At 42.9% G+C, this 11,563-nt stretch overlaps 1 protein-coding gene across 1 annotated transcript in view; it reads right to left on the bottom strand.

Annotated features, from left to right (window-relative positions):
• Positions 1–815: 815 nt before the first annotated feature.
• Positions 816–11,563, bottom strand: part of HEATR6 (HEAT repeat containing 6) — a 31,467-nt gene continuing 20,719 nt past the window's right edge. Inside the window, exons 12-20 of the mRNA XM_033091266.1 lie at positions 11,202–11,557; positions 10,227–10,349; positions 9,789–9,875; positions 7,354–7,488; positions 6,448–6,570; positions 5,597–5,721; positions 5,125–5,221; positions 3,862–4,066; positions 816–2,161 (exon numbers count right to left, since the gene is read on the bottom strand). Coding sequence (XP_032947157.1) covers positions 1,620–2,161; positions 3,862–4,066; positions 5,125–5,221; positions 5,597–5,721; positions 6,448–6,570; positions 7,354–7,488; positions 9,789–9,875; positions 10,227–10,349; positions 11,202–11,557 — 1,793 coding nt within the window. The 3' untranslated portion in view covers positions 816–1,619. The remainder of the gene's footprint in view (positions 2,162–3,861; positions 4,067–5,124; positions 5,222–5,596; positions 5,722–6,447; positions 6,571–7,353; positions 7,489–9,788; positions 9,876–10,226; positions 10,350–11,201; positions 11,558–11,563) is intronic.

The following is an 11,563-nucleotide window of genomic DNA, read 5'->3' as shown; positions in this document are numbered from 1 at the left end:
TAAATGACGTTCACATGGAGCAGCAGGGCCAGGATTTAAGCCTAGGCTCTTAACTGCTACACTATACTAAGGAAGTAAAGGCCGAATGAACCAGAATAACAACTCACTTAACTCTTATGTTGGAAAGATGGTAAGATTCTGCTCCCAGTGTAGATTCACCTACAAATATCAAAATCAAGTAAGTTGTTGCCCAGGTGTGCTACAGAGGTTTCTGTCTGCCCCATAATCACCTTAAGACTCCTACTTTACTACTAACTAATACCATAAAGGAGGTTATAGTGTATGCCTTCCTCGCGTTCAGAGCAGTTAGGAATCACTGTTTCCTTTAGTGGTCATGGGAAAGGTTCAAATGCCAGTTTAATGAACAAAAGCCCTAGCTAGCTGTGCCAGGATGACTCCCTCTTCCAAATGTTTTCTTTTAAATATCAAAAGAAAGTTCAGAATTTGGCATTCTGAATTAGCATTCTGAATCAGAGTCAGACTGTCTACTGTTTCTGCATCAAATAAATTCACCCTCTGTCCTCTGCCTGGCGTCTTTCCCGATGGCAGCTCTACTGGGGCGCCAGCCTAGGGCGTCTGAGGGGACCTCCTGCCCCTGGTGTATGCCCACGACGCCTTGGTGAGGAGAGAGTCAACATCCTATCAGGACAGAAGCCCCTGCCTCGGACTCATGGAATCCTACTGGAATTTCTAGAAACGCTTACCCTGGTCTTTCCCTGCATACGTATATTCGGATGTTTTCAGAGACCTGGAAAACCTTCACAGAAGCAAATGTTTTAAAAAGAAAAAAATTAGATTTTATTCAAGATAAGCAAAAGATACAAGTGATTCATCAAATGAAACTATCTGAAGTCATTTCACAAATATTTAATCAAGGAACCAACCAGTGAAAGCCCAAAGAACCAGGAATAAGCTATATACACCACATTTTTACTTTTATGAAAAAGACAAGTAAACAAGCCACATCCTTCAAGAGGTGTGGAGGGGGCTTCCAGGGTGGGAACTTGGGGAGTTTAGCACAGCAGCTGTTTACCAGCCTATAAGGAACTGTTCCGGTATTTTAGCAACCGATGGGGCTGCACCAGAGCACACTGGCTGGACGTCAGCACTGCTTGCAGCTTTCTATAAATGCAGTTTCATAATAACACGAGATATGGGCTGACTGTCTTCCATTAGTTCATTACATAAGAAATACAATTCCCACAGACACAATATGCAACATTCTTATTCCTAAAACCTTGTTTTCTTTTCTTCCTTTTTTTTTAAGTCTTCTGAGACTAAATACCCTTCACAACCTCCTAGTCTGCTCAGGCCACACTTCTTGGCTCCTGGCTGCACACAGGGTAGAGGTTCCAACAACCTGGACCACGGCCAGTACAGCAGAACCACTCTCTGAAGTGGCTGGGCTCTTGTAGGAAAATTTAAATAGCTGCTAACCCATTCTAAATAAATAGTGGATGGATTATTTCTGCCCGTAAGATTAAATCCCACATATTGGATTCTCAAACTCTGTCTTCCTGTTACCATTTGACCTCTGAAACTCATGTCTTCCTGTGACCACTTGACCCCTAGAAAGCATGGTGGAAGAGTCACCCATCTGTTAATCCTAGGAGTGCTACTTAGGATCCAGATGAATCAAAATAAACAGTCAGGATATCTTCTAAGAAGCCCAGGATGGCCTTTTGGGCGATGTCACCAGGCAGTGCCTGCACGCTGCTTATGTGCTCCAGGGCTGCTCTGACCATCTGGTCTCTCTCCTGCGGGCTGTGGGGGGCTCCCGTGTCATCTCCCTCTGCTCCTGATTTTAAAAACTGTAGCATATAGGACTGAATCATGTCTCCATTCAATTCAAGAGTTTCTCTGATGCAGGGCAGGTCTAAGGCACTGGCCAAGCTCAGGAGGTGAAGCAGCGCCTGGCAGATTTGGGTCCGCAGACTGGCACAGTACTTGAATTCCAAGAAGTCCGTGGTGTCTTCGCTCTTCTGCAAGGCGGTGACCAAGGCGTTCCAGATCTGCGCGTACTGGTCAACGGGCCCGTAGTGCTCTCTCTTGCCCGGGATGGAGAGGGCAGTGGCAGAGCGGATGCGTACTTTGAAGTTCTTGCACGAGGTCACGACTGACGTGAGGGCGTTGTAGGCCCGGGGGGTCCACGCGGCTGTGCCTGGAAAGAGCCCGCAGCCGTTACAACACACGGAGACTGAGAAGGAAGTGCGGGGAACGCGAGAAGGGCAGGAGGACACATACATACACTAGTGCTTGAGTTAGTTTATGCTTTAATTCCCATGATAATCCTATGGAATCACGATGCTGAGACATTAACTGTGAGATCCTATGGAAGTGGCTGAGTGCTGACTCTTTCCCTAGACAAGCCTGCCACATGCTCAGGGCCCCTGCTACCGAAAGAGGGACTTTCGTGACTTTGAAAGAGACTTCTTCTCTGGGAGGGTGCTGTCCTGAGGGGCTAAGGCTTGGTGGGAGGAGCGTGGACTGAATTGTAGCCGCACTTGCCCTCTCAGTGGGGTCCTCCTGAGCAGTGTGCAAACTGCACAACCGTATGTCTAGTCCTGTTAGTGCTGGCCAAAGAGCATTTTATTACTCAGATTAGCATCCAGACACTGCTCTGGCCATAACAAGCCATGCATTTTATTGCCAAGAAAAAGAAAATAGTATCTAGGAAGTGACTGGGGAAGAGACTACTCAGATTAAATGAAGGCTCAATTTTCTAATTCTGAGATGATTATGCCCAGATTTTTGTCTTCTTTCTCTTCCTGTTGGTTCCAGAAAATCAGCCTGCTTTCCTTCTGGTCACGGCTACCACTCCCACTACCCATTCCATTTGGGGAGGGGAGTTCTTATTCATCAAGATGGGCAGCAGAGAAGAAAGCAGCTTCCTTAACACTCCCAGTCCTTCCAACTTCTCTGTTGCCACAGAAGACAGCCAAGCAGACATCCACCTCAACGAGCGCCAACCCTCACAGTCACCTTAGGCTCTTTCCTCAGTGGAAAAAGACATGAGCCTGCTTCTCTACCAGCTCCCAGCTGACTGGTCTGCCTGGATGCGCTTGGCAATAAAGGGGAGCAGAGCCAGATTCCCCTAACTTGATGCAAGCTCTGCTGGTCCAGAATGGTTTTTCTCCTCCAGAAACATACCCTTCCTTATGCTCCAAATCTTGCCACAGAGACAAATGTATAAGGCGAATGCTGGCATTTACAGTGAATGGGATTTGGAGGCTCTGATCCGTATTTAAGCGGCTGTTAGCCACTGGTGATACACGGAGGGGCACAGCATGTCATTACTTAGAGACAGGTGCCATCCCTGTATGCAGCGTTTCACTTTAATACCAAGGGCTCAGATGGGATTTCCAATTTGTAGCCTCTTTCTCCCATGCCAGTTTTTCCTCTATTTTATTTTTTTGTCCTGATTTTTAGAACGGTACATGCTCATTGTAGAAAATTTAGAAAATGAAAGCAGAAAATAATCCTACTCATCATCCCATCCAGAGGCAACCACTGTCAATAATTAGGCCAATTTCCCTTCAGTTTTCTCCCTTTTCATCCATTTATTGAGATCATACCGGAGAAACAATTTCACATCCTGTTTTAATTTGCTTAACATCAGAAATATCTTCCCAGATTATCAAAAGTTTTTTATGTAATTTTAAACGGCAACAAAATATCCCACTGAATATATATACCATGACTTATCTCAGACCATTCCCCTAAACTTGGGTGTTCAGTATGTTTCCATTTTTTTATTACAGTGATAAATAATATCGTGATGAACATCTTTAATAACACTATAGGCTGGTGTGTGCTGTCCAAAGAAGCCCTCTACTAGAGAAAAGAGGAAAACTTCCTTACCTAACGGAAGAGCAGGATTTTTAAATACATTTCCCATTGCATAACAAGCATTCCATCGGACTTTCATGGCAGCCTCAATTAGAACAGTAGAAATTAAGGCCTGGATAGACTCCTCAATGATTTCAGCAAATATGGGTTTTTCTATATGAGATGGCTGCAGAAAATGAAGCAAATTTCCAAGGGCCCGAACTGCATTACTTTTTACCTAGAATAAAATGTAAAAGCATTAGAAATCTGTTTTGTCAAAGAGAAGCTTCAGAAAATACAACTTCAGCTTTAAGAAACCCAAGAGGTCCTAGATATCTTGATGCAAGGGAGCTAATGAAAAATGCACCCTGTAAGGGTGCAAGTTCTCAAATCTCTGCAAGGTATTACGTGGTCAACGTTCTGAGCCATCGGAAAGGTGAGGTTCCATCAAGTTCCTCACCCTGATATTTTTAGTGCTAGATTGGACTTCAGAAAGATCCATCTTCCTCAAGTTACAGAGATGGCACGTAAAGCCCAGGGGCAACAGGACACTGCTGGTTTGCAGCAAGGCTGGGAGGAGAAGCTGGGTTTCATAATTCCAGGCCAATACTTTTCTATTAAAGATTTTTTTTTTTTTTTTGCTTTGTAGCATACTAGAATCATCTGAGGGTTTCATTTCTAAAACCAATTCCCTGGCTCTATCCCCAGAAATGTTGATAGAATTAGTCTGAAGTAAGGCTTCCCAGATTTTCAGAACCACTGTACTAAATTAAGTACTTGGTATAGGTCAGGTACTGTGCTGGGTGCTTTAAGATATCTCAGAGCCCAGTGAGGTATAGGTAACAATTTCCGTGTTATAAATAAGGAGACTGACCTTCAGAGAAGTGAAATAATGCACCAAAGGTCACCCAGCTACTAAAGGGCAGGCTAGGATTTGAACCACGTCTGCCTGACCCTAAAGCCCAGGTCTATGCTTTTTAAACTTATCGGTGTAATGGGATATTCAAAACCAAGGGCTGCTCATCTTTCTGGCTTGTCAAGTCAACTTCAAGATTTTTTTGAAAAAAAAATAGATTAATATTAAACAAACATGGACATATCATGTAGTAGTATTACAAATGGCAGTGATATTTTTCATGAGATAGGAGATAGGAAAGAAACTGTACAAGTGTGGAGTGGGCCACTTTATAACCTGAGTACATGCTCCATCTCCTTTAAATGAATAAATCTGATGGAGTCAAACGATAATACACTAAGTATTTACCTGACAAATCCTATATTTTGTTGTGGGCTTACCTTGTCTTTATCCTTGGTTGCTTCTATAGCTGATCGCAACATCTTCAAGAGCAGGAGACCAGAGAACTCTTCTTGGAAACTTGGGTCTGGTGTTTCCCTGTTGCATCCAAAGCAGGCACAGTTTAAAGGTAAAGCCCATTTAAAATGCATATGTATATACAGATATATTCACTTAGTACAACTATAAAAACTTTAGGAAAACAGCTTAATAAATCTGTTCAGCTCATACCAAGACCGTACAGTTTATACCTTTTGACCTAGTAGGTCCACATTTATATATGTATATGTATATGCACATAAAGAACAGCTTACTAATCTTACTACTTGAAGGAATATAAAACAAAACAAAGCAGGAAGACTGACTACATAATATGGGGGGATTGCTGCTAATTCTTTTATAATGGGATCAAAGATTTCCTCTTGGGACCTCAGCCTCCGAAGTCACCCAAGGAAAACGAGCTCAGTCACCTACATGTTAACAATCAGAGTGTCTGTCAGGTTGCCCAGGGACCAGGCTGCTTTCGCCCGGACATTCAGAGACTTGTCTTGAAGTGACATCAATACAGCATTTGCTGTGTCTGCAACAAATATGACATCCTATAAGATAAACAAACCAAAACGCTATAGTTACTTTAGGAGTTCACACAACTACCTTGGAAATTCTCAAATTTTATTTTCAGATAACGCGATAAGCCTTTACCACAAATCTCTATTTGGAAATTTACTGTTCTTATATAATTTGGACATTAAAATCCCAGGATGTTAAAATCCCAGGGGAAGGTCTCCCATAATTTTGGTCTGTGCCATGCACAACCTGAGAAGCATATGGATTTGCTCTTGTAAACATCTTATGCCCTGGCCTGTGACAATTATCGATGAATTCTGTATTTGAACTGATGTCCATCTTGAGAAATGATGTTGACAATGAAATGCATTTCCAAAACACATCCTATTTATTTACACACTTCTCAGTGAGATAAATGTCACAAGTAAGAGTGAAGGAGACATTTATTTCCTTCTTAGTAAAAACTCTATCAGCCTTCTAAATTATTACTACTATCTCATTTTTAACATGTCATCTCATTTTTTTTTCAATTATTCATTAAACATTTACTGGGCATGTAGGGTTCTAGATATTGTGCTAAGCAATTAAAAATAAATGAATTCTAGATATTATCATATTTTAGCAGCAATTTAGGAAACCAGAGTACAAAGCAACTTAATTTCCTTTACTGTCCAACTCAGAAGCTCTGTATTCACCAAAAAAAGGATCGCTATGGACTACAAAAGAGGCACAGAAAAGCTACGTAGGCTCACTCTGACCTGTCTGAGACAGGGGAAAAGCACGTAGACTCCAAGGGCCCGCGAGGCCGCAGCCTTCACTAAACGGTTCTTGCTGTCGTTTAGCCCAAGCAGCATCGTGATGCACAGGACCTGCCAGTCGCTCTGCAATGAGAGAGGGGGCAAAGGATAAGCAAGAATGAAATAACTATGGGTCGATATCTTTGACAAGTGACTGACATGTCTGTGTTTGAGTCCATATTCAGGCGCTGAGACCTGAAGGCGACCTTGGTGGAGACAAAGGTTCAATTCAGATCCAGTGATTACCTGAGCACCCACTTGGTGCAGGCTGCATATAGCATCTGTGATCATCTAACTTCAACAACTGTGTGAACTAGGTCATTTTATTCTCCTACTTCATTAAAGCTGCCTTCTTTACAAAAGCTAATTTATACACATAAGAACAGACGCAAAACCACTGAGGACTAAAGGAATGGAGCAGTTTGAATCCCATGTGTGTTGGGTACCAGCTAAGTATTTTCACATACTCCATGTTATTACTCACATCATTCCCATTTTACAGATGATAAAGCAGTTTTCGAGTAGTTAAGATAATCAAGGAGCCAGAATGTAGAAGAGCCAGGATTTAAACCCCAGTCCTTCTAACTTTTGGATGCGAAATCGTTCTGAAATCTCTGACTTCAAAGCTCCCCTCCCCCCACTTCTACCACCTGCCTTCTAGGCACAGGCAGGAAACACTCTCCTGAGACATGAAGATTTTAAGTTTTCCCATTGCCCTCTCCCCACACTCAAGTAGAATAAGCACCTTTTCCTCAGAGATGATGTTGAACACTGGTTTAAAATGAAAACAATAAATAAATAAAACTCCAACTCCATCTCTGATGCTCAGGGCACCATGTAAAGAGGAGAAAACCCTCCCCAAGTTACCGGCAGATTGCCGAAGGCTTCCGGCAAGATGGCCGACAGGGCGTCACAGGCGCTGGCCTGCAGAGTCGGGTGCTCGGAGTTCTGCAGGGCTCTGGGTAAAGGACCACTCAGTATCACAGTCCAGAACAGCACCACCTGCAACAGGGGCACAGGTAAAACCACAGCCCAACAGCAACAGTGGAACCAAGGTGACGCTGAAACTACCCCAGTGACCGTAGTACATGAAAAGTTTTTCCTTACAGCAAGTGGGAACTTTCTGTAAATGCTTTTGCTAGTTCTTCTTCCACGGCAACGAGAGGCCTTTAGAAAACAACTAACTGAGTCCTTCCGTTTTACTGATTAGGAAACCACAGTCAGCTACTGTTAAGCAGTAACAGTTACAACAACGGGGAGCAGGGTGAAGATGATGCCAGTAACAGTAACAGCACAGCAGCTAATGTTTTCCAGAGAGCTTATGATATGCCAGGCACTGTTCTAAGTGCTTTACACATATCAGCTCACATCATCCTCGGCACAACTACCTGAAGTAGATACCATTATCCCCATATTCACACAAGGAAGCGGAGACACAAAGACATAATGTGACTTGCTAGTGGGAAGCAGAGCTGGACTAAAAGCCAGATCGCTGACACCCAACTAGGGGCTCTTTCCACCTGATCCCTCACAGGCACAGAGATCAGGCTCCCAGAGAACATGGGATCCAGAGGCAGAGCTGGGGCTGAGTCCTTCACGGCCGCTTCCTGTCTCTGCAATCTTGGTCGAATCCCTGAACCTCTCTAAGCTTTGGTTTCTCTTCAGTAAAACAGGGCAAAGACATCTATAGGCAAAGCTTGTGTGATAATAAAAGGTAGCACTGTGTATAAAGTTCCTAGCATAGAGCTTGGTGCATAGTGGAGACTCTTAACTTGAGCAGTATGCTCTATTTGAAGCACTTTGAAGAATTATCTCACTTCAAAGCCCCTCAAGGCAGGCATCTGAAGAGTACCTTCACCAGTTTCCTTCCCAGGAGTTATAACAACCCTGGGATTTCACGTCCATTTGCAAGTCTGTGTGGAGTTTTGGTGACTCCTCCGCCTCAGGAGCTAGTCCTGAGTTTTGCATGTATCCAGTGCACCCGCTCAGTCCCCCCGACAATCCTAGCTCCTGGAAACCCCGTCTGAGCCCTCCTCGTCCCAAACCAGAAGAATGTGGACAGCGGTGGTTGGCAGGCTCCAAGATGGCCCACAATGATTGTTGCCTCCTAATGTTTAGGAGGCGGTCTGCTTCTATGCTGACTGGGGCTGGCCTGTGTAACCGATAGGACGGGTGGTAATGACACTGTGAAACTTCTGAGGCTAGGTCATGAACACCCTCTCCCTTTCCCTGTCTCCCTCTCTCTCTCTCTGGGAGACCTGAGCCAGAACCATCCAGCTAAGCTGCTCTCAACTCCTTTCCCAGAGAAACTATGTCAGAGAATAAATGTATATTGTTTCAAGCTGCTAAGCGTTTAGGATAATTTATTTACTCAATGATAGATAATACAGAAAGTATATCCCTTTTATACAGAGGAAACAATACCTGAGTGCGAACAGTTAAGAATCTTGCCCAAAGTCCCTTGACGAGCAAGGGGAGAAGTTTGGATTCAAACCTAGGTCTGTCTGAAAGCTCAACTCATCTCCCTGGGAATGGTGACATTTCAGCTTTCGTAGCACACTAAGGAAGGGACTATAGGGCTAGACATTCTTAATTCACTGCAAGGATGATGGAAACTGGGTAGGGAAAAGAATAAGCAGGACGAGGAGGGCAGAGGGAGAAAATATCACCAGTGTTAAGTGGATTTTGTTCTTGGCACTAAGTAGAAGCCTTTTTGGGTGAGGCCATGTGTTCCTCCTCCAATGAAGAAGTGGCAAAATGTGGGGGCAACAGAAACAACCTAAGAACACGTGAATTTTAAAGGAATCATGTGGAGGGGTGGATGGTGAGGGAGTTAAGGGGATTAACATTCATTGAACGGCATCTTTACGTTGCATTCACTATTCCAACAGCTCTCTGAATTAAGGATTTTTATTCCTCTTTACAATGAGGAAATTATGCTTATAATCACCTGTGCATTAAATGGTGCTCACTAGATTTGGTCTCATGCCTTCTGATGCTAAACCCTTGGCTCTTTCCACCATTCCAGTCTGCCTCTTGGGCAGATTGAGTAACCAAATTAGGTTTTATGCAAAAGAAATATTGTTTTTTGCATTGCCAGTTGTATGTTCCACATAATCCTACCATATACTGAACTGCAAATAAAAGCTATTCGTGCTAGTATCTCATTAACATAGATTATAAACCGTAATTTTTGACATTGGAAGAAACCATACTGTCTACTCCACTTAATCACTGAGCCTCAAAATAAAACTGACTGAAGCACTAAGAAAAGAGTCCACTATGAATTGACATTTACTTACCACGGCGACTGGCACTCGCTGATCAGGTGCTGTGGTAGAATCGGGTTTATACTGTTGTATTAAGCCCGTACCCAGTTCTTCCAGAAGCTGTCGAGAGAGAAGAAACAGATTATCAAAGCAGATTATTAGAACTATGGAGGTAAACGACCACCCACTTCAGTCTGGAGATTATCTTAGATCAAGGATGAAAATAATTTCCAACTGATTTTCCTTCTTTTCTCTGTAACTTCTATGTCAGAGGCATTCTTTTCAGGAGCAAAATGACCAGCTATGTATCGTACTGTTACTTTCTTACCCAATCCATTCTTTGGGATTAGGTGAGTGTATGACCTCCCTGCCTGAAACCTCCGGAAGAAACCTCAGAACTGATGCACGTGCAGCACCAGAAAGACTATAAAGGGAAAAAAGGAGAAGCATGTGGCTTTTAATGACAAGTACCTTTGCTCCATGAAGCTGAATAGATGGATCTGCTTCCCCCATGCATTTGCAAATCACCTCTCTAAGCTCCATCAGGTAGACCTGAGCCACTGAAAAGTAGCCCCTTGCCAGATGAGCTAATACCTGCGAAGAGAATAGAGCATTAACCCCAAGGCCTGAATGTAGGGCTGCAGTATCCAGAAAAGTATTTCAGAAATCACTCACACTTAACAAAGAGCGGAATATGATGTTGAATGAAATGAAGAACAACTATGATCTTCGTTTTATGACTAAAATCAATTAACTACATCATATAATTATATGGTGGTTTATAATTTATAAAACGTGTTTCATTAAGATTATCAATATTATCTTATTTAAGCCTGGGCAAAAATTTTTGGGGTAGGTGTTCATTGGATATTTCTGCTGAAGAAACTAAGGCTGGAAAAGTTAAAGGTTAAAAATGTTAAAGGACATGTTGAATATCAACCAAAAGTAGCAGGAGACCCCAGAACCACACCCATGTCTTAGATCATATTTGTGTACAGAAAAGGCCAATACTTTAATCTAGGGTTGTTTTCTTCCTTTGAAGGAGCAATTATATTTTGTTGTCTCTAAGCAGATATAAGACCAAAGAAAAGTTCATAGAGAATGAAACATTTATTTAACTTTAAGTTGTAGAAATCAAAGATTATACAATTTCTTTCAGAATTACTGTATAATAATTATATCCACCTGCCATATAATACCTGAGGTGACTAAAATGGCTTCCAATGAAAAGGAATGAACCTGACATTTTACAATCAAAGCCCTCGTCCCCACCAAAACAAAACAGCAACAACAAACAAAGCACTCACACTGACAATACAACTCCCGCTAATATCACTGACATGTGGCTCACTTTTACATTCCTTTCACAGACTCACTCCTCACCAACACCCTATGAAGGAAGAATAACTGCTTCCATTTCAGAGATGAGGAAAGGAAACCTCCCACCTGTAAGGCCTCCAATCGCATGGGGGATGGTACATAGGAGCTTCCTGCTACACACGTGGCATCAATACTCAAGCAGCAATCCTCCTTGGGAAGTACAACAATGGAAATGCAAAGTCGAATGAGCCAGCAGGGCTCTGAAGACCCCTTTGGTGGGCTAACTGATGCTTCTTCCAAAAAGGGTCCTGAAGGAGCTTTCTTCCACCAATCAGGAGAGCTGAGGTGAGGAGTTGCTGAATTGCTATTGCCGAGTCCGGAAGAACAGGGCTGTTGTAAAAGTAGCTGGACTTCAGGTAAAGGTGCATGAGTAGATACTATAGCTCCAAAGAGTGTGAGACTTGACACACGAACATTAACGTCTATCA

Source organism: Rhinolophus ferrumequinum, chromosome 21 (assembly GCF_004115265.2).
Source record: "Rhinolophus ferrumequinum isolate MPI-CBG mRhiFer1 chromosome 21, mRhiFer1_v1.p, whole genome shotgun sequence".
Classification (NCBI taxonomy): domain Eukaryota; kingdom Metazoa; phylum Chordata; class Mammalia; order Chiroptera; family Rhinolophidae; genus Rhinolophus; species Rhinolophus ferrumequinum.
This window is presented reverse-complemented; position numbering and strand designations above follow the sequence as displayed.